The 23,828-nt window shown below is 41.9% G+C and overlaps 1 protein-coding gene across 2 annotated transcripts; it reads right to left on the bottom strand.

Moving 5' to 3' along the window:
• Positions 1-1,391: 1,391 nt before the first annotated feature.
• KIN (Kin17 DNA and RNA binding protein) lies at positions 1,392-23,812 on the bottom strand. 2 transcript variants are annotated; one of them, XM_074942671.1, is made up of 13 exons: positions 23,655-23,812; positions 21,557-21,651; positions 19,082-19,125; positions 18,845-18,967; positions 17,693-17,874; positions 12,256-12,304; positions 11,883-11,940; positions 9,926-10,055; positions 8,001-8,051; positions 7,178-7,246; positions 6,057-6,156; positions 4,731-4,831; positions 1,392-2,837 (listed from the first exon to the last, which is right to left on the bottom strand). In XM_074942671.1, exons 1-13 carry the CDS (start codon positions 23,766-23,768, stop codon positions 2,775-2,777), a joined length of 1,179 nt encoding a protein of 392 aa, XP_074798772.1. In that variant the 5' UTR covers positions 23,769-23,812; the 3' UTR covers positions 1,392-2,774. The 2 variants fall into 2 exon arrangements, with proteins under 2 accessions (XP_074798772.1, XP_074798773.1); XM_074942672.1 differs by having other exon boundaries at positions 9,926-10,052.
• Positions 23,813-23,828: the final 16 nt, after the last annotated feature.

Raw genomic sequence — 23,828 nt, 5'->3', positions numbered from 1 at the left:
TTAGGTTCCTGAGTTGGTATTTAAGCACCTAAACAGATGACCTGATCCGCAAAAGTGCTGAGCCTCCAATAGCTTCCATCGAGGTTAATGAGAAAGCTCAGTGCTTTTGAAATCGGTTCACGTAATTAGATGCCTGAAGCCCAACTTCAGGTCCCCGTCTCTCCACCTCTTCCCAGTCTTGGCCAGGTTATCTTGAAATTACTCCTTGCTTTACTCCATTCTAGCACGTGGCCTTGAGCAAGTCATTTTTCTTTCTGTACTTTAGCTTCCTCTGGCTCTACAACAGGGATGCCACCTCCTCTCCGCCATGCTGGGAGGAATCGAGAGTTTTGAACAAGTGGGAAAACTTTCCTAAAACAAACTCAGCTGCAACGGATGGTTTTTTTAAAGCCACTTTGTTACTGCTCTGCAGCGCATCACATCTGTTCCGGGAGTCAAAAGGAGCCATTTTATCTGCAATGAAATGCGATCTCAGAAACAATTCAGTGCGGTGGGCATATGAAAAAATCCTGCAATCTACTATTTCACCGGCAGGGGTCCCCTTGAGACCACAAATTCAACAGCAGGCCAGACAGTGCCTGTGCCTCTTTTACTAACACGGTGACATGAACTTGCAGCTTGCTCAGACTGAGGCACAGCTAGTGCACGCATGGGCATAGCATCCTGCGCTGTCCAACCATTAGACCAGAGGAAGGAGATTTGCCTGTTAATCAGGAACACCACAGTCAGATTCTTCTCAAGGAAACTTGCTCAGCCTAAAACTACTGAGGCAAGAAAAGAGCAGAAGGTTAGAGATTTTTTATTGTATTTTTTTAAAATCAAGACTAACACTGGACTCTCCAGCCAATCTACCCCAACCCCCTCTGGACACTGTCCCCAGTGTTCTCCGCTAAAAACTAAGACTCTCCCAGAGGAGAGCCCCGGCAGCCTCTGACCCCCCAGAATATGCTACCAGCAGCAGCTCCAGCACAAGCCAAGGAGAATCTGGTACTATTGCCCCATCCCCCTCCAAACCAATGAGATGTGCTCTGGGCACCAGCCCCCCCCCCCCTTTTTTCTGTCTGTAACATCATTAGGAAACAGATTGCTGCTCTACTTCTTATTATTCCCCCACTGCATCCCCATCCTTCTGCCCAGCCACATTCACACCTTTAGCTCCTCACCTCCATCCTCTCACCCAATTACACAGCCTCTCCCCACCCCCAAAACCTCCCCTCCAGCCTGAGCCAAACTCATGTAAATGCCTCTCTCCCTCCCGTCCACCACCTCTCTCCCTCCGGTATCTCCAGTCACTTCAATGATTCAGCTCCATCAAGTTATGACAAAACAAAGCCACGTAACTATTACCAGTTACCCTCATCCACCCTCCCCATTCACCCCCTATTGCTCACCTCCCTCCCTCCTTGTCTTCAGTTGATTTTAAGCTCTTCTAGTTAGGGGGCTGTGTCTTCCTAGGTCTGTACAGTGCCTGGCAGAACAGAGCCTCAGTCTTGACTAGGTGTTACAAAAGAACTACTACTAAGAGAGGATCAGCACAGACTCAAGTGCATCTAAAAACCCAATTGTACCCAATAGGTGGATTTGCTCTCCCTAACTATTTTAGCTGGGTCAAGATCATTTCTATATCATGTTCCAAGAACACATGAGATTTAATCAGAGTCATATCAGCCCAAATGTAATGTTTCATCCTCTTCCCATGGTAGTTTATGCAGTTTAGCTATTTCAGCAAATAAAGCAAGACATGCATCTGGACTCTTGGCTTGATTCCACTAGGGAGCACCAGTTGACAACAATACTGATTATCCAGAGGCTTTTAAGGGATACATTGTGCTGAGAGAGATGTGCTTTTATTCCACAAATTGCTTTAAAAATAAAAAAGTGTTGTACAGAATGCTACACGTTTTAAAAACTATTCAAAGAAAAGTGACTCATTTAGGATCCACAATAGAGCAGGAAAGCAGCATTAAAGTGAACAAAGGACTAGGCCCTGGGGAATCTATGCCAGCACAACCATCAGTTCATTTCTATTAACCGAGCAGACAACTAGGTGTGCCATTTCTTTACTGCTCACATTCACAGAACTGCACTGCCCCATAAATCATGCCAATTAAGGGTTAAATCTTGGAGTCACTACAGAGGCAAGTACAACCATGATAGTTAATGGGAACACAGAGGATGCCAGGATCAGGTCCTGACTGGGTGTGCGGTTTAGCAGAGTACTGATTAAGCAGGTTTTGCTGTAATTTATTGCACTCACTTTAAAACTAATAAACCAAACCATTCTTATGTACATCATCAAAACCCAGAAAAAATAATCCCCTACAGCACTGCTGCCTTCCTGCTTTTCTTTTAATCTCTTTGCTTGTTCTAAAGCCAGAATTTTGTTTTGGCGGCAGATCCAGAAGTATGTTATACAAACTATAGGCTACGTTACGTACAGTACCTGCCTCAAGTGGCCCTTTCTAGCTGGTGATATTTCATAAAACGTTTAACGTAGTTCAGTAAGTAAAATATTCTGGCACACAGGTATCCCCTAATCTTAGAAAAGAAAAACAAATTAAAATATTACAACATAATACAACTTTGATACAGAATCAAAGATTAGACAAGATTTTCACAAATGTTAACAGATTTATAGTGGTCTTTACATAAATCTAGGTTGTTTTTTCTATATACACAAATTAAAAACTCTGACATAGTAGAGTCTCGTGTGTCTGCATAGTGGACACCAATTTGATGTTTCCAGGAGTCAGCTTGACCCATTGCTTTGAGTCTCAAAGGAGTTTGGAAATGTCTTCATATTGGATGCCTTCAATTCTCCGTCCTTTTAAAGGCCCCTGCAGATGAATAAATTGCAAGAAAGATTAGGGTGGGGGGAGGGGAGAACTCTGCTTGTTGAATCTCATAATAAATAGTTAAAAATTACAATATAGCTGAACTGAATCAAATCAAACCTGTCCACACTTAGCTATTAAGTGAATAGCACACAGAAAATGAAAGAAACTTTGGCATTTTTACACATTGCTGTGTTCATTTGTTTATTGATTTTTAACTAATGTACAACTTTCATCCTTCAGCGACTGTGGACAATGCATAATGTGAAAGGTCAGATTTTGAGAAGACTGCACATTATTATTATTATGGAATTACTTACTAGTTAGCAAGATTTAAAGAGGAACTGGACATTTATATGGGCAGAAATATTCACAGTTTTAATAGTTAATGGTAAATTTTGGAAGGGATATACAATTACATGCTTCACTCTCTAACCATTAGGAATTAGAATGAGATCTGCCTGGGGGAGAAGATTATTCCACATCTGGCAACTGTAAGCTTCTTGTACCTTTCCTCTGAAGCATCTGGCGCTGGCCAGTTGGAGACAGGATACTGGACTAGATGAACCAAGGGTTTGATCCAATATGTCAGGTCCTATGTTATATGTTAAAGTGACCAAATGCACGGGCAGTTACGCTGGTTGTCTGTTCAAGAGCAGTAACTGCACACGAAAGTTATATGTAGGGCCCTACCAAATTCACGGCCATGAAAAACGTGTCACGTGCTGTGAAATCTGGTCTCCCCCCGTGAAATCTGGTCTTTTGTGTGCTTTTACCCTGTACCATACAGAATTCACAGGGGAGACCAGCATTTCTCAAATTGGGGGGTCCTGATCCAAAAGGGAGTTGCGGGGGGGAGGGGTCGCAGTATTGCCACCCTTACTTCTGAGCTGCCTTCAGAGCTGGGCAGCCAGAGAGCGGTGGCTGCTGGCTGGGTGCCCAGCTCTGAAGGCAGCGCCCTGCCAGCAGCAGCACAGAAGTAAGGGTGGCAATACCGTACCATGTCACCCTTACCTCTGAGCTGCTGCCTGCAGAGCTGGGCGGCTGGAGAGAGGTGGCTGCTGACTGAGGGCCCAGCTCTGCACGCAGCAGCACAGAAAGGTGGCAATACCAAACCCTGCCATCCTTATTTCTGTGCTGATGCTGGCAGGAGCTCTGAAACAAAAAGCAATGTAAACACCTCTAGAAAAAAAGGTCTATAACTTACTTAGTAACCACTACCCTCTGACATCAAAACAGAGTCATTGAGTGAAATTCTGGCCCCATGAAATCAACAGCTACTCTTACTGACTTCAGTGGGGCCAGACTTTAACCTTAAATCTCTCTTTAGAGATTTATAGGACTCATACAAAAGAAAAAAGGCCTTTTACACTAAGGCTCAGCCCAGAGAATATTTTCCATTGAGAAAGGTGGTTTGTAACAAAAATGCAAACACAGTCTTAACTATAAGTAGCATGAACAACAAGGATTCAAAATCCATCAAACTACAAAGCCAGCTTGATAAATACAGTAAGATAATTCTCTTATTTCATACATACATTTTAAGTGTATTGCTTTCTCAGTTGAAAAGTTATTGTATCATTAACAGACCACATTTAAATTAAACCTATTAAATATTTTACAAATTTATCTTTAAAGTTCAATTTGTAAATTCGGTATCCCATTGTCTTTTAAAGGTAAGGAGGCCCAGTAGATAGGGCAGTGGATTAGAACCTAAAAGGATTTGGGTTCTATTCCTATTGGCCGGCTGGGTGACCCTGAGCACCAATCTGTGTCCCAGATTCCCCATTTGCAAAGGGGCAATAATGATATTCACCCTTTGTAAAGGGCTTTGAGATCTACTGATGGAAAGTGCTATGAATGAAAGATTATTACATATATTGAAAATGTACATACAGATTCAATGATTATGGCTGCTGAGAAGTTCTTCTCATTTATAGATTCCAAGATGCCTTCATTTCCTCTGTAACCTCCATTTAAAACCAGAACTTTCTTTCCTGAAACAGTAAACAGGAAGAACTTTACCCATAGGGAACTCTTAGTGTCTTTTGATCAAGCCCCTCTCTCCTGAAAACACAGGCCAGAGTCACTTTGGGAAGTCTGTATCTACAAGAACTATAGAAGACATTGTTCCCTTGGAAGCAATGCTCAGCTTTTCTTCAGGGACTGCTTGATCCTAAAATGCCTGAGTGATACAGATGAAGGTTGTTTTGCTTTTAGGAAGCTGCTGATGCCTGTTTATCTAAGTAGGCTGAAAAGCAGCACAGAGAAGCTTGTCATAATTCACTAGAAGTGCACATGAGGTATGTAGCAATGGGAGCTCTGACACCCTCTGAAAGGATGCAGCATTCACCCTCCTTCTCCAGCTAGGCCTGCTGTTTGGGCAGGAATCACCTTCCTTCTAGAATCACTCCCCTTCTGGGGTACCTCACTGTTGCTGACAGACTTTCCTGGTCCTTGAATATCAGGAGCCCAGCACTGACTGTGGGCCCCTCTCTGCGCAGGTACACAAGAGGAGGGGAGAGTTTCCTTGAATCCTCTCCATCTTGGGGAGAGCCTGTGAAGGAACCACCACAATCCAGCACTTTATGACAAGCTTCAATTACCTTACAATATTTACGTCTTCATTTTTATTTTGTTTTTTCAAAATCCTTGTAATTTCTCCCTCATCCATCATAAAACTATTCCTAAATAAATAAATCAATGCCAAAAACCCAATATCCAGAAATAATCTTACAATCACAAACTCCAGACAATGGAGGAAACTTTAAGGTGACAAATACCTCAACAATACACTTACATTTATAATATGTATTATATGGAGGGAAAATGCATGCTAAGAATCATTGAGGACAATCAGTAAAGCTCTTTGCCAGACTCCTACAGATACTTCCTGGCAGCTGAAGAGAGATGCTTTCATCTAGTCAAACCAAAAAATGCTTCCTATCCTTCTTAGAAGGAGCATAATTCCTCTTGGAAAGCTCTGTGAAATCACCAAAAAGAATAAATGCAATATTTGCACCAACAGCAACCAGAGGATACTTGGTGCATGACAGGAATATCTTAATACAATGTGGATAAGAAATGCTGGCCAGGAACAAAAGTAGTAAAATGACACTTGTCATCATAACCCTCAGGTGACAATTGATGAGTTATAGCTCAAAAGAATGAAAGTCAGTCCATCAGATGCAGCTTTGCTACCTAGTCTGCAAATAAATTTACCTGGTGCCGGTATTACTGTCTCTAGATGTGTCTGGTCAAGTTTCAGTTTGTCTCCAGAATCAATCATCTTTACAACTGCTGTGTACTTGTCAATTACCTCCTGTCATGGAAAATTAAATATATTTATTTTAAAAAGGGAAAGATACCTATAACTTGATTATTTTCTTATTAAAAAAATACAGGTAAGAGGATTAAAAGCAAATGGCCATGTAACATGAATGATGCAAATACATCGGGGTAATTACAAAACACAATCATTCTTTGATTTTCTGCCCCCTTTTTTTTTTTTTAAAGTAGTCTTAATAGCAAGTAGATTCAGGAACATAGGTCTAAATTTTCAAAAGTGGCAAGTGTTTTCAGGTGCCCAACTTGAGAAGTCTGAAATGGACCTGATTTTTAGAAAATGCTGCACAATGATCTTCTGAAAATCAGACCACTTTAAAGAGTCTCAGATTGGGCATCCAAAATCACTATTCAGTTTTGAAAATGTAGGCCATCGGTTTTGTCATGCTAGATCAGATCCATGGTTTATCTAGTGCAGTATCCTGTCTCTGACAGTGGCCAGTGCTAGCTACTTCAGAGGATGATGAGATACTTCAGACCATTAGGCAAGGCCCACCAGACTGAAGAACTTGTGAATCCAGGGGATCTTTGAAGGAGGGTCATCTGGGATTTTTACACTTCAATGCTAGACAGAGATTACTGACACAGTCTCAAGGACTGAAATACCATGCACTGCTCTTGGTCACTCCCCAGCAACACAGCTTTAAGATGACTGTATGGTCTAAAAAGACTCATCGATGAAATCAGAGTCTGAAGAAAACAGTAACAAGAGTAAACTTAATAGGGAAAAATGGTCATCAAGAATGAAGAGATGAGTGGATGCCCACAAGCGTCTATTTTGATTTGCAATAAATCCCAAGTCACTCACTGCCCAGAAGGAACTGAGAATCTGGTAAACTCTGAGAAAGTTAAAGGGAAGCCCTCATTCTGATAGTTGGGGTTCAACCACTACCACCATAAGCAACCAAATAAACAGATGTTTTCTAGTTGCTGTGGACTAGGTTGTGTCCAATCACTTTATTCACAAACTTTTATCAGATAAAATGCTGTAGATTCACCTTAACAACTGCTTTCTTCTTATGATACTTCTCACCAAGCTTTTTTGTTACAATTTTTACAACAATTTCCTGGAGAAGGGGAAAAAGGAAAGAGAAAAAGCTAAATACACAAACAAAAACAACTTACTCTCAACTCAGTGTTTACATCACAAGTAGCTTTTAACTCCAGTTGTCCCCACAAGCAGACACTGATGTTATGCTGTGTAGTGTCAGCAGGCAATGCCACTTCTAAGACAAGACATTATAGAACTTTCATTGTGGCAGGAACCCCACCACAAAGGCATCTCCTGCCCTCACTGACTCAAAATATACTTAAATTTGAATTCAGTGTGTTACAAGGCAGCCCTCCTGGATCACTGGTAGCAAGGCCTGACCAGGACATTTCGATCTGACAGCCTGAGCCTCATCTCCCTGAGCTGGAAGATATAGTTGTGTTAGTTCAAAGGCTGTAGCTTACTACTAAATCTCTATATGGTCTGACCACTAGAGTGGGGAAAAGACACCCTGTTAAAAGTGCATGTAGATAACCTCTAGATGCAACTGTCCTTTAACTACAAAGTAAGCCATCACTATATAAAGGAGCTTAAATATTTGAAGTATAATGTTTCAGCATAGTAAATATTGCACAGCAGCCAGGAAAAGTGAGCTATTTGCAAACTGAGAGAAATTAACTAATGATAATATCTCTGTTTGGAAAATAAAAATGTACTTTTGGTCATATTCTGCTCTTGGATCTATACATGTTGCAAACCAGCAGGGGCTGTGTGCATGTTCCCAAAGGCAGAATTTGGCCTGATAACTATGTAGTTATTCAGATACTTACAGGCTGCAACCAGTAATCTGTTCGGGCTGTTTTTTTCTTTTCTTCTTCAAACTACAGAAGAAAAAAAGTCAAATTTTTTTTGGCCTTTCATATCAATGCAAGGTTCCCACCTCCCCCTAAAAACCTGAACAAGTTCCATGCACTTAGGTATCAGACCAAAACAGAATAGTGAAGGTGTTTACTACACCAATAGTCCATCTAGCGCAGTAGGTATTATACCATCTGGTCTTAAATTAAATAGCAATAAGTTATCATCAATTTCTTCCAAAACCTTCTCTAATGACACTACAATCTGGGATTTGTCCCCGAAAAAGAATGGCTCAGGTGTGGGAATCTCCCTTACATCCTTCTTCTGCGGTGAAGACTGATGAAAAAAATTCATTTAGTTTCTCCGTAATGGCCTGATCTTCCTTGAGTGCTCCTTTAGCACCTTGATCATCCAGTGGCCCCACTCTTCTGATGTACTTAACTTTTTTGCTGTTAGTTTTTGAGTCTTTGGCTAGTTGCTCTTCAAATTCTTTTTTGGCCCACCTAATTATACTTTTACATTTGACTTGCCAGAGTTTATACTCCTTCCTATTTTTCTCAGTAGAATTTAACTTCTTCTACTTTGTTGTTTAGCTGTGGTGGCACTGTTTTGGTCCTCTTACTACATTTTCTTAATTTGGAGTATATATTTAAGTTGAACCTTTATTATGGTGGGGGTTTTTTAAGTTTCCATGCGGTTTGTAGGCATTTCACTTTTGAAACTGTACTTTAAAATTTCTGTTTAATTAGCTTCCTCATTTTTGTGTAATTCCCCTTTCTGAAATTAAATGCTTCTGTAGTGGGCTTCTTTGGTATTTCGTGCACACCCCCTCCCCGTCCCCCGACACACACACATACAGGGATGTTAAATATAATTATATTATGGTTGCTGTTACCAATTGGTTCAGCTGTATCCACCTCTCGGATCAGAACCTGTGCTCCACTTAGTACTAAATCAAGAATTGCCTCTCCTCTTGTGGGTTTCAGGACTAGCTGTTCCAAGAAGCAGTCATTTATGATGTCCAGAAATTTTATCTCTGCATTCCATCCTGAGGTGACATGTACCCAGTTAATATGGGGATAGTTGAAATCCCCCATTACTATTGAGTTTTCTATTTGCATAACCTCTCTGATCTCCCTGAGCATTTCACAGTCACCATCACCATCCTGGTCAGAAATATATCCCCATTGCTACATTCTTATTATTCAACCTTGGAATTTCTGTCCATAGAGATTCTATAGTACAGTTTGGTTCATTTAAGATTTGTACTATATTTAACTCTATGCTTTCTTTCCCATATAGTGCCACTCCCCAACCAGCATGACCTATTCTGTCATTCCTTAATACAAGGGTACAAAATATTTGTGTCCCCCATTGATGATCACCATTCCACCATGTTTATGAGATGCCTATTATATCAATATCCTCATTTAATACCAGGAACTTAAGTTCACCCATCTTAGTATTTAGACTTCTAGCATTAGTATATAAGCACTTTTAAAATTTGTCGCTTTTTAGCTCTCTGCCATTATGTGATCTAATTGAATGGGACTCTTTCTCATTAAGATGAAAGGCAATTCTCTTTAGACATTTATAAAATTTTGACTAGAATAAAAAAAAAAAAAAACTTTTCTTATAAAAGATGTACTAAGCTAGGTCACTTGAAAAATCCAGACCCCTTGATCTGCATCCAGAATTAAACAGAGCATGGGTAGAATAGGAGGCATTGGTATTATGTGGGATAAGCCACGATGATCGTGTAAAGTGGTGAGCTGCTGAATTCCACCCAACCTGGAGCTTCAAGTTCTTTTCAAAGGTAGCCCCAAGTAGACTGCACTTAAGTGATTTAGACTTGGATTACAAAGGCATGGATCTCTAGGTAACATTCTCACTGTACCTCCATGATCTCATCCAGTGCAGATTTCTTCTTTTTCTCTTTTGATTGGCCTGAGCTGTGAGCAGATTCTTTCCGTTTAACTGATCCTGCTCCTCCCACCATCTTCAATGCACTTGGTCCAAGGACACTGCTGGAAGAGGGTTTAGATTAAGATAATGTTTTAAAAAAGCAAACGGTACAAAGCTTAAGCATAGAAGTTTCAGGTTATCAGGAAGTCTTAAACTGACACCTTTACAGAGATGCCCCCGGAGAACAGGCTGTGCAGAGGTGCAGCTGATCTTTTAGACCTCAATCCTGCCACTTAATCTACATGAATCCTGCACCAGATTTCAATGGGGACCTGTATGGACACAGGAGCAGATCAATTTGCAGGATCGAGGCATTGGATTATAATCTGTGGGGCACGAATTATACCAACTTTTGCGTTTGGATTGCAGGAACTCCAAGAGGCAAACAATCTGATGGTCAAACCAACCCACTGGTCCAAGACTTAGATGGATGCTTCAACCATTTTAGTACACACTACGGAGAAATTTATCTGTGGGCAGAGGTACAACAGGTGGACAAAAGCCTGTTCATTAACAAAACCTCTCAGATTGAATTGGGCCATATGTTCTTGCTGCTGCGTTTACAGACAGTGAGCGGAGTGATCAAGATCCTATTCCTGGATATGGATTTGTTCTTGTTTATTTTGAATCTGCAATTTTTCGTTTTTTTGACCGATTTTACGAAAGATCATTTCTGATTTTGCAGGAAGTCAGTTTGTTTGCTTTGGTAACAATGTTTATTGTCTTGTGTTCAAATAGTGTTTTGTAGATGTAAAGTGTTATATAAGTGCTAAGGATAATTAAAAATAAAATAGTGCAGGTTATCATGGTCTAGATACACTCTCTACAAGTCTCTTTTACTTCTGCATTAATGTTACAGAAATCTTGTGCCTGGGAGCATCTCTAACTTGGCATGAGAAATTTAGGTCACTTGGCCTACTAGTTCCACAGAGGTCTAGACAGACTAATTCCAGCAAATAGTTGGAGAACACTCAGAACAGTACTTCTTACTTGCAGGAGATCTATTCAGGGAAGTTTGTATTTTAAATCCTGTAATCACCTTGAGCACTACCTGGGAGTGGAATCTTTAGGTGTAATTTATAATATACCTCAAAGCTTAAAATCCCTCTATTATATTGAACCAGTTTATAGTCTAATTTTCTATCTCGCATATCTCACATCAGATATCTTATCTAGAAGCTTCCCCTGTGATGAAAAGAGAGCTTTCATTTTACCTGTAATATGTTTAATTACAATATTGTCCTATGAGAAAGGATGGTTTCTTGCTAGCCAAATGTTTTCACAGACTGCTGTAACTTCTTATCAACATTGCTTATATTATTGATCCCTTTGTCTTGCACTGCTTGTGGTTACACCGAAACTCAATGAAGTTTAAAAAGATTTATTTGGATTCACCTTCCTGAATGCTGATCAGGAAAATGCACTGAAGGCAATTGGTCACAGTAGTCAAACATGGGTTTACAAGACTAAATTAGCCAACTAGTAGTGGATAAGTAGAAAGGCAGCTGGGATATCGGATGCTCATTTAAATACTTTTGATTGTGTATTTTAGCCCTTTTTCTGACTTTTCATATGTTGCTTGTCTTCTTAGGAGCTGATCCTGCATCTGGCTCCTAGTCAGTGGATGCGAGGAAGCCCACTGATTTCCCTGGGGCTCCACCTACCAGGCCAATAGATTCATAGAGTTTAAAGCCAGAAGGGACCACTAGATAATCTAGTCTGGCCTTCTGTATAACACAGCAGGACCAGGAAATAGACTGCATGCTCTTTAGGGCAAGAACTGTCTCGCTGTACATGTGAACAACACTTAGCGCATTGTGGGTGCTACCATAATACAAACAATAAGATAGGACACAAACAGAATGGGATGCTTGGTGTCTTTTCCTCACCTTGTTTTAGACGATGCTGCTACTGAAGTACTTGCTCCTTTGTTTAAATTAAATGCAACTAAAAAAATAAAGAGATGTTACTCTATTTCTATCCTTCACATTTAACTGTATTTAAGGGTGTTACAGTGAAGAATTGCAAATTAGAAGCAACACAAATACAGAAAGATTTACTATTCAAATGTTTTGGCTCATCCTTTAAAATGAACTGCTTTATACAATACAAGAAGAATACTTTGCTCTTCTATAGTGATTTTCATCTGTGATCTTAAAGCACTTTACCAATGCTAAGCCTCAATGCTCAGTCCACTGCTTTAATCCTAGATCACAAATATCCTCCATAAATTCTAAACATGCATATTAAAAGTCCAGTTACCTTTCTCTTCATCATTTTCTCTGTTTAGTTCAGTATAGACAGGCCTTTCCTGCCAAAGAAAAATAAAACAAACTTCAAGGGTTGAATAAACAACTGACGTGATATCATTGCTGGGGATCTTTAATTAGCTCAATTTTTACAACTATTATAAGGTTACCAAACTAGCCACTCTGGCCTGACCAGTTAGGAGGATCAGGACTAGAAGACATCTTGTTATAGACCCCTGTGCAGAATTCTCCAATTAAGATTCTCTATACAGCTATCATCTGAAACAGACTGGCTCCAATAGGAAAGGAAAGTTGCCTTTTATTAATAGCCCTATTTCTTCCTGAGCCAACACGGCTATACAGAGAGACAGGCTTTCCAAATGATACAGAAATGATGAGACTCTTCCCTATTTTGAGGCACTGCAGGTTCAATGAATCATAGCAACGCAGGGACGGAAAGGACCTCAAGAAGCCATCTAGTCCATCCCCCTGTGATGAGGCAAGAACCGAGGCCATCCCTGACCATGCTCTCCCATGATCGGGTTTCCATAACCTCCCTTGGTAATCTAGTCCAGTACTTAACTGTTCTTGTAATTAGAAAGGTTTTCCTAATATCTAATCTAAATCTTCCAAATCAACCAAAACTGAACACAATATTCCAGCTGAGGCCTCCCCAGTGCCAAATCGAGTGAATGATTGTGTCTTCTATATAACATCCCTGTTAATACACCCCAGAATTATATTTATCTTTTTCTCAAGTGCATCATATTGTTGACTCATATTCCATTTGTGATCCCTTTTATTGCCAGATCCTTTTCTGCAGTACTACCATTTAGCCAGTTATTCCCCATTTTGTACTTGTACATTTGATTTTTCCTTCCTAAGTGTAGTACTTTGCCTTTGTCTTTATTGAATTTCATCTTGCTGATTACAGATCAATTCTCTGATTTGCCATGGTCATTTTGAATTCTAATCCTGCCCTCCAAAGTACTTCAACCCTTCCCAGCCTGGTGTCAACTGTAAATTTTATAAGCATACTTTACACTCCATTATCCAAGTCATTAATGAAAATATTGAATAGTACCAGACCCAGGACAGACCCCTGTGGGACCCCACTAGATACACACCCCCAGTTTCACAGCAAACCACTGATAACTATGCTTTGAGTACAGCAATGGCGCTCAAATGTTTTCAGTCACACACCCCCGCCCTCCACCACCACCTTACCAAAACCGGAATGTGTCCGGGTCCCCCCTCCATTACTGCATAGCCATGGCTTCCTCAGCAGTGGAGTGTGTGCTGAAGGTGAACTGGGGCTGAGGTTAGAGACGGCACTGGTCGAGGGCAGAGAGGGAATGAGGGTAGAACTGCGCTGGGGGTGGAGAGCGAGTGAAAGGTGGAGCTCAGCCTGGAGGCAGAGCAGGACTGGGGGCTGAATGGAACCTGGTGGAGGAGCAAGGCTGAGGGCAGAGCTGGTCTGGGGCATGGTGCTGCTCCCTTCCTAACCCCCATGGGGGCTAATCCAAGCCCCGCCCCCCCGAACATTCCTCCATGCCCACTGGGGGGGAGGTGCCCCACATTTTGGGACCACTGGAGTACAGTCTTTCAATCAGTTGTGCACCCACTTTATAGTAATTTCATCTAGATCACATTTCCCCAGTTTGCTTATGAGAATGTCATGTGGGACTGTGTTAAAAGCCTTACTAAATCAAAATATATCATATCTACTGCTTCCCCCATACAATAAGCCAGTATACTCGAATATTAAAACTAGGAAAAATACTTATTTTAATGCTGCTTAAAATTTACCTATGGATACCTGGAATTAAAACTGCAAGTTTCAATCCCATGCATCAATAGGTTAATGAGTCCTGGAACCACACCAAAGAAAAAGTCCTCTAGAATACAGCACTGTACTAAAGAAAATTACTTTTCATCTCTGGAATTTGGTTTCCCAAACTTTTGATGATCTAAAACATTTGTTATTTTGGAATTAGAAGGTCACGTAAGATCGGGCCTTAAAAGTCCTGTCACTTTGATCACTATCTTGCTTTTCCCTCCCATTTAAATTCAAAGAAGATTTTAGTAGCTAATCTCTTGAGAATGAGAAATGTTTACATGATAATTTTCCTTCGGTTAGCAACTTCCTTCCAGTACTCGTGGGCTAATGCCTCCCACAAGTGGAATTCAGATGCTGTTGCTGGAGGCTCCATGGCTGAGCTCTGTCCTTCAACTCAAACCATCAGAAGTTCAATTATTACAGTACAATAATAGGCAGAAATAGAAAATCCCCAATAGAAAGTGAGATATTTATAAACTAAGGAGTTACCTGGGAACCAACCCAGTGACATAAGAACAGCCATATGGGGTCAGACCAAAGGTCCATCTAGCCCAGTATCTTGTCTTCCGACAGTGGCCAATACCAGGTGCCCTCAAGGGAATGAACAGGTAATCATCAAGTGATCCACCCCCTGTCGCCCACTCCCAGCTTCTGGCAAACAGAGGCCAGGGACACCGTCCCTGCCCATCCTGGCTAAGAGCCATTGATGGACCTATCCTCCATGAATTTATCTAGTTCTTTTTTGAACCCTGGTATAGTCTTGGACTTCACAACATCCTTTGACAAAGAGTTCCAAAGATTGACTGTGCGTTGTGTGAAGAAATACTTCCTTTTGTCTATTTTAAACCTGCTGCCTATTAATTTCATTTGGTGACCCCTCGTTCTTGAGTAATGAGGAGTAAATAACACTTCCTTATTTACTTTCTCCACACCAGTCATGATTTTATAGACCTCTATCATATCCCCCTTAGTCGTCTCTTTTCCAAGCTGAAAAGTCCTAGTCTTATTAATCTCTCCTCATACAGAAGCCATTCCATACCCCTAATCATTTTTGTTGCCCTTTTCTGAACCTTTTCCAATTCTAATATATCTTTTTTGAGCTGGGGCGACCACATATGCATGCCGTATTCAAGATGTAGGCGTACCATGGATATATACAAAGGCAATATGATATTTTCTGTCTTATTATCTATCCCTTTCTTAACGATTCCCAACATTCTGTTCTCTTTTTTGACTGCCGCTGCACACTGAGTGGATGTTTTCAGAAAACTATCCACAAGGACTCCAAGATCTCTTTCTTGAGTGGTAAAAGCTAATTTAGATCCCATCATTTTATATGTATAGTTGGGATTATGTTTTCCAATGTGCATTGCTTTGCATTTATCAACATTGAATTTCATCTGCCATTTTGCTGCTCAGTCGCACGGTTTTGAGAGATCCTTTTGTAGCTCTTCGCAGTTTGCCTGGGACTTAACTTTCTTGAGTAGTTTTGTATCATCTGCAAATTTTGCCACCTCACTGTTTACCTGTTTTTCCAGATCATTTATGAATATGTTGAATAGAACTGGTCGCAGTACAGAACCCTGGGGGACACCACTGTTTACCGCTCTCCATTCTGAAAACTGACCATTTATTCCTACCCTTTGTTTCCTATCTATTAACCAGTTACAAATCCAGGAGAGGACCTTCCCTCTTATCCCATGACAGCTTACTTTGCTTAAGAGCCTTTGGTGAGGGACCTTGATAGGACACCGTGACGGGGCGTGCCTCACCACTGCAGTGCCTGCTAGCTGTCCAGGGAATTAGTGCTGTACCCTCTTCTGGTGGTGTCTCGACTGCTGTCACCTCTGTTCCTGGTCCCACGTCACTCCCATGACCGCAGCGTCCTCTTCAGTGACACTGCCCTCCGGCTGTGACACACTCCATGTTCCCCTCCTTTCGGGGGGACCTGCAGTCCACCATCTAGCCACTTCCTTCAGTGACTCCAGCACCCTCTTTGCCCTTGCATCAGGGCCTCAATCTGCAGATCCCTGCAGCCTGCCAGGAGCTGCCTTTAGTTCTCTGGGTCTCTGCCTGCAGCACTACGTGGTCCAGGGTGCTTGCTGTCCTCTGCCTGCAAGGCAGCCACTCCTCCTCCCTTCTCAAGCTCCAGGGAGTGACTGACCCTGCTCTGTTCTGCAGCCCTTCTTATATGGGCCAGCCCGGCCCTGACTGGCTGCTCCCATAAGCCCTTCTGTGATTGGCTGCCTCCTGCGCAGCCTCCCTAGGGCTGCTCTTAACCCCTTTTCTGCCAGTGTGGTGCAGACACCCCACCACAGACACCCTCCTATCAAAAGGAAGGAATGGAATGAAGAGGAATGGAAACTTATTGTGCAAGTCTTCCTCAGATAAGACTCATACATTCCCCCCATCCCCACAATGCCTCTAGGGACTTCTGTGAATAGTCTCCCAGAAGCCCAGGAGGCTAACTGGTGCGGGATTTTTACGACTTGCCTGCAGCAACCTGAGGTCCTAAGGGATTGGCATTTTGGATAGAAAAAGATGAACAGGGTAAAATTGTATATGTTGGAGATATGTCTTTAGAGCTCTAGTAATGACACAATCTTCCAAGGGTTAGAGCTAAATGAAGGGAGAACTATTTTCCAGGAATTGTGGAAAGAGGAACTTACCTTGAACAGAAAGGTTTCTGGAGCTATAAGAATAACATTTTCCTCATTAAAGGTAGAATGCTTCTTGTATGGACATAGGAACTAATTCCAAAACTTGCCTTTCGGAGGGAATGGAGACTAGAAGGGCCAGCCACCCACCTACCTAATTTGCCAGTGCGATTGAACACAGCACCTGATACTCAAATGGAGGATCCAATGTGGTAGGCTACAAAATGCTGCTGTAGCTGGTTGGTTGTAGGACTCCAACTGAACCTTCTGAAGAAACTCTAGCGTAGCTGAGATCATTAGAAGTTTGGGATTACTAGAATATTTGTATCACAACAGCATCTAGGTCAGGTCCCATGGTGCTGGGCACTGCATAAAGTGGCAATCCCTGCCCCAAAGAGCTGTTTCTGTTTCCCCTCACACCAGAAATGTAAATCTGGCCAATGAATGAAACATCTTGGTCTTCCATATAACTGCTCCCTCTCTGGACCTTGCTGTGCGGAGCTGGCTCGAGCCCAGTCAGCCCTTGCCCCCTCCCCCCCCCCAAAATAGAGGTAAAACTATGCCTATGCTCAAGGGTTCCCCCCCACCCAGGCTCCCGCTCTTGCCCTGCCAGGCCCTGGGGGCCTCAGCAAGAAAAAGGTTGAGAACCCCTGGCCTAACCCTCATGGTTCAGAGGAGACAAAAAAAAAAAAAAAAAAAAAATACAAAAGCAAAGAACCCATGATACATGTTACCAATCCAGCATTAGTTACCTGGGGAAAATTCCTCCCTAACCCCAGCTGGTGATTGACCTGTAACCTGGAGCGTGAAGACTGACCATTTGTATCATAGCTAAGTAACTGCAGATGAGATTCCATTGGAAGATTTGACAGAGCAGTCCTATGTGGATTAAATTAAATTTTTAATAAGATCACTTCTGAATGTGAAGATTGGTATATATAATATCTTCTCACCTGTTCTTTCCCCTCCAAGCCTCTCCTAACTTGCTCTTCAATGAATTTAGCAGTTTTTTCTTCATCATCAAGGTCTTGTTTCTTCTTCTTCTCTTGTTCTTGTTGTCTACGGATAGTTTCTGGGTCCCGATCAATATACTGGATATACCAGCCTTTAGGAGTCTCATCCACTTTGCAGAAGCCTTAAAAAACAAACATAGATCATGTTTCAACAGTTACTACCAAAACCAAACTAAAAAAAAATGCTTACATTTAAGAAATTATGTTTATGGAATAAGTAAATGCCAAGACATGCATCATAGACTGTATTTAGTGTATCGATGTATTGATTACCTGTAGCACACAATTTCTCCATGTACTATTCTTGAATTACTGCTTTTAAACTATCTTAAACATAATCTTTTCTTTCAGCTAATCAGATTTACTTTGAAATAGGTCAGTGTAGCTAACAGTGACATAAGTACATAAGCTCCCTTTGTTTAATAAAATATGGGAATGGAAATGCTTTTTTCAACAAGGACAAAACAAAAATACATACATATATAACTACACATACAGAATGGTGTGCCATAGCATAAATTTTACTAGAATGAGTTTTAATTACTCATACTTGTAATTTTATTAGAATGAGTTTGCTTTGGCCACGTTAATCACACAGGTCATTACAATGAGTGCCACTCAAACCTTCACACCAGGCCATATTTTCTCTATATGCACATTTACCAGAAAATCTATTATTGTAGATATCAAGCCTTAAACCTTTCAGAAGTTCAGGAATTAATATTGACTACTCAGGGCCTCAAGCCATCTTAATTTGTGGAGCAATTCTATATTTGGAGGGAATATTTCTTTAATAGTTAGTTGCTGTTTTAAATGGCAGCTGTTGAAAGTTGATCCGAGTTCAGTAGTAGTTCCAGTGGATGCGGATTAGTGGGCAGAGCGCAGATGAAGCAGGAAAAGCCTCAGAAGTTAGCATAAGGTTTGAAATTTATCACATGTATCACTATTTATGTGGCACTGATGGGAGCACAATAAATGTATATGCATACTTCTTATGGATTTTCAGTATTTTGGACTAATCAGCAGGTTTTATTGATTACTGAGTGACTGCATTGCCAGTAATTAATCATTTCTTATAGGAAATAAAATTACCTTCTCTCCCTAACCATTTAGTAAAGTCAGTTAGGGTTTCCCACTGCGTGGCATTCATGTGGATGTGCTCTCGATGGCTGATATATTCATTGTATACAATATTATTGTGGACTCTTTTCGTTCCTAAAACAAAAATATATTACTGTTAAATACAAGTCCATTACTGGGGAGAAACTGATGTGAATTTTTGTTATTGAACTATACAGGGTTATTAACAAAAATAATCAAAATATTTACCAAAGCGTCTCCTGAGCAGTTCTAAGAAATCATTTCGGAATTCCCTGATGGAATACAAAGGAGACTATTTAAATAATGCTTTTACAGTTGCGTAGCATTTGCATTTATAAATGACAACGGAAAAATATTTACAAAATAAAGAGGTGTATTCAGTTCAAAAGAATATCACCAGATTCAGATAATCCATTTCCTCTTTCACTGGAAAGTTTTAAAATATGATATCATATGTGTATCACTCTACACACCTACATAAGTCTATATGCATAGTGTGTGTGCCTGTATTTATACAATTGTGCAAATGTGTCACTGTACTCACATACACTTTGGCTATGTCTACTCTGCACACCACAGGTGGTGGCGTGCAAGGTATACGGAACTACACGATGCAGTACACTGCGGAGTGTAGCTACATGTGTCAGTGGAAGGCTCCAACAGCTCCCTGTAACGAAGAAAGGCTCTGGCAATGGGGAGCTGCCAGAGCCTTTCCCAGCTGCCTCCCCCTGCCAGCGCCTTACCCCACGGCTGCAGCCTTTCCCCGTGGCAGGGAAAGACTCTAGCAGCAGGACACTATACTACTAAAAATAGCAGTGAAAACAGGAGAGGCGCTACTTGGGTGTGTAGATAGCCACGTAGAGTACATACCCAAAGGGTTCAGGCATGACTTTACTCCACTCACCTAATCAGTTCCTCACCATCTACAATGCTATTTCTGTCTGTGCTGGGGGCGATGGGAGTGCAGTGTATATACTTTATATGCCACCGTAAGGCGTGTGCAGTGTAGACATACCCTTTATTCTCCTTGACCTGTCAGCTGCCTTTGACATCAACTACGCTCTTCTTTTTGAAATCTTGTCCTTCCTTGGTTTCTGTGACTCTATCCTTGCAGGGTTCTCCTCCAATCTCACTTATTGCTCCTTCAGTGCATCCTTCACAGGATCCTCCTCATCCTCCCTCCAACTTTTCCACAGTGCTCTGTCGCTGGTCCTCTTCTCTATCTTATCTCTGGACAATCTCATCAGTAACACAAATTCAGCTACCATTTCTATGCCAACAACTCACAGATCTACCTCTCTGCTCCAGACCTACCTCCTTCTGTCTCAACTAAAATCTCTCTCTGACAATTCCTTTGGCTGCCTAGCTGACAGCTCAAGCTCAACTTGGCTAAAACAGAGCTCATAATCTTCCCCTCTGCAAGCCCTCCCTGCTACCTCCTTTCTTGATCACTGTGGACACCACCACCATTCTGCCAGCCACTCAAGCCCATAACCTGAATGTCATCCTGGATTTGGAGCTCACTCTGTGTACTCACATCCAGGTTATGTCCTTATATGGCTGATTCTTTCTACATAACTTGTCTAAGATATGGCTTTTCCGATCCACCCACACAACTAAAACACTCATTCAAACTCTCATTATCTCACATCTCATTACTGCTACATCCTTTTCACTGGTCTTGACAAAGGCACTCTTCCCCCATTTGTAACCGTTCAGAATGCTGTTTCCCTAACCCATCCCTTTGCCCATGTCACACCTCTGTTTGGATCCTTCCACTACCTCCCATTCTCCACTGCATCAAACATACACTACTTGTTGTCACTTTCTAGGCCCTTTACAATCAATCTCCATCATCTCTCATTCTCTGTTGAGCTTTTGACACTCACCTCCAATCAGCCTATGATGCCAACCTCCATCACACACTTAAGTTTTCAAATAAGTACTTCTGTGCTTTCTCCCATGCTGCCCTTCACAAATGGGAGGCACTTCCCATAAACATCAGCAAAGCTACCCTATTATCCACTTCCAAATCACTCCTCAAAACTCTCCTTTGCTATGATGACTAAAAAAACCTTGACAATTACACAGCTCATGTGCTGAAAGCACTACCTATCATGCTGACAAATACTGTCCCCTTGTTTCCTTGTACTTCCCTGTCTGTCTGTAGCTACCTGTCGTCTCTTATCTTAGACTGTAAGCTCTTTGGGACAGGGACTGTCTTTTTGTTCTGTGTTTCCACAGCACCTAGCACAATTGGGTCCTGGTCCATGACTATGGCTCCCAGGCACTGCGATAATACAAATTAATAATAATAGTAACTTCTACCAGGTGACATTTTCTTACTATATAACCGGGGCCCTTACAAATTCATGGTCCATTTTGGTCAATTTCATGATCATAGGATTTTTAAAATCATAAATTTTCAGATTTAAATATCTGAAAACATAATTCCACTATGTTACAACTGTAGGGGTCTGACCCAAAAGGAGGCGGGGGGGGGGGGAACTGCAGTATTGCCACCCTTACTTCTGCGCTGCTCCCTTTTCATACTGCTGTTTTAAAAATATCTACCAAGTAAGACTACAGTAAAATTCATCAAAATTCAGCTGCTTCAGTGGGACTCCAAGAGGGCACAAGGATGCAACCACCCAGATTCGATTGCAGGATCAAGGCCTATGTGGGGAAGTTTGAGAAACTAACTCTGAAAAATAATCCATGAATTGTTGAGGATCTTCAGAAGCAAGTAGCAGCTGTCTCTGGTGGGATTCGGACATACAATGACATTTGAAGCCATTCTGTAAAATAAAAGATAAACATTATCTTGACTTACAGAAGTCACTAAACTGACATTTTAAACACCAAGAAAACCTAAGTTAGAGTTTTAAAAAATAAAACTGACTCACCCCTGGTAATACCATCATTGCATAGTGCAGCTAATGTGGGAGAACAGAGCTAAGGCAGCAACTGTATGACTCCTGCTTCTGGAGTGTGAAATGTTTGTCATAAGCCTTATTACTGTTACAGTGAAAGGAGATTCCCTTGGCTTTACCAACACATCGCCTGCACACCAGCCACTCCCTTTTTTCAAATGGTCCTTTATGCCCAGAATGCCCTCTCCATTCCAACATAGCAAGAATCTATGCTCTTCTCTTTTAAATTGCTTAAAACAATTCTTCTTTGATGCCTACCTAGTTTTAACTCTCCTCATGCATAAGAGATGTTATTTTTAATAATGCTACACTGCTATTTGATTATTCTATTTCCCAGTCAGCTGATGCTCATTATCCTGATGTATTTTTATGGTCTGGTCCTGAGGGGCAGGTCGAGAGCCTGCATTTTCCCTTGATTTCAATGTAAGTTATGGGCACTCAGCACATTAGGATCAAGCCTTTAGGTACCAATTCTGAAGATATAACAACAAAGTGGTTACCTTCCTCACCTGATTAGTCCTACTGAGTATATGCATAAGTATTTGTCACATTGGGACCCAAGAGCTTGATCATAAGGTACTGAGTGTCCATAGCAGCCTGAAAGCATGTACGGGCAGGGGTTATCATCCTATGTTCTGTTCAGCATCAAGCACATGGTCTGCGTTCAATAAACAAAGTGATATGGGACTTGTACGTTTGGGGCAGAACACACAGGCAGAATGTCAGTGTCGCTGTAGCTCACGAAAGCTTATGCTCAAATAAACTTGTTAGCCTCTAAGGTGCCATAAGTACTCCTTTTCTTTTTGCGGATACAGACTAACACGGCTGCTTCTCTGAAAAGTGTCACAAGTGAAGAAAAAGCTCATTACAAGTTCTAACAGATTTGCTAGAGATCAGTGCTACAACTATGAAAGTGGAAAGGACTACTAATGCCCGAATTTGTCCAAGTATTTGTGATACTGATGACCTCTACCAAAGAAGAGAGAAAATCTAGTGCACTAGTATGTTATTGTGAAATTGTCAAGATTATTACTAGAAGAAGTTAATAAACGCATCTCATCAGAGGACAGTAATACTTGCAAAAGCTGCAGCAGAAATCAGCCTTTCACTCTATTAATACACTTACAGTTGTTTTTCAAAGGCATGTGAAACAAATGTCAAGCAAAAGAATTAAATCTTATCCAGTGTACTTTATTAATTTGTTTTGTTTGGATTATTATAATGCAGCGAATTGACTTAAAATGGATCTTGTTTAGTTCACTGAATTGTATTTGAATGTATAGCCTCCTCTGATATGGATTAGCACTGATTTAGGCAAAAGAAAAAAGATTAGTTATGTAACAGACTCTTCCTTTGCTATAGATACATGTAAGTCTTTATTACTAGTCTTTCAACCGCAGTGGGTTTCAAACTTTTTTTTTTTTTTACACTGGTGACCCTTTCACAAAGGAAGCCTCTGACTGTAACCCCCCTTATAAATTAAGGGATTTAATTTAAGGGGAGCTGGCGACCCGCATGTAACCACCTTGCGACCCCGAGTTTGAGCACCCCCCGTTCGACAGGGGTTGTGTTTGCACGAGGCTGCTGCGCAGAGCGACGCCCCCCTTCCCGTACTCGACGGCACCGAGCTCCCATTAGCGCTTCGCGGAGGACAGCGACGAGCCGAGCCCGCCCCAGGCGTGGGGGGAGGGGGGGCGCCCTGGCCCTGCTCCGCCCTCATGGGTCTCCGAGCCCGCCTCCCCCCGGCACAGCCCCCTACCCCTGCCAGGGGCCGCTACCCTAGCTACGGCCCAGGCCCAGCCCGCTGGTCTGGCCTCCCCGCCCGCTGCGCCCCAGCTCCCCTGCCCGGCCCCGCAGCCCCGGCTCACCTCATCCCGGCACTGCTTCTGGCACATCTGGCAGTACCAGCGCAGCTTCTGCAGCCCCTTGGACTTGATGCGGTTGGCGATGGCCTTGGGGCTCAGGAAATCCGACTTCCCCATGGCGACGGCGGCCCCCCGTCCCCCTCAGCCCCGACCGGAAGCGGAAGGACACGACCCCGG

This window comes from Natator depressus, chromosome 1 (assembly GCF_965152275.1).
Source record: "Natator depressus isolate rNatDep1 chromosome 1, rNatDep2.hap1, whole genome shotgun sequence".
Taxonomy (NCBI): Eukaryota; Metazoa; Chordata; order Testudines; family Cheloniidae; genus Natator; species Natator depressus.
Note: the sequence above shows the minus strand (reverse complement) of the source record. Positions and strands in the feature narration are given on the sequence as shown.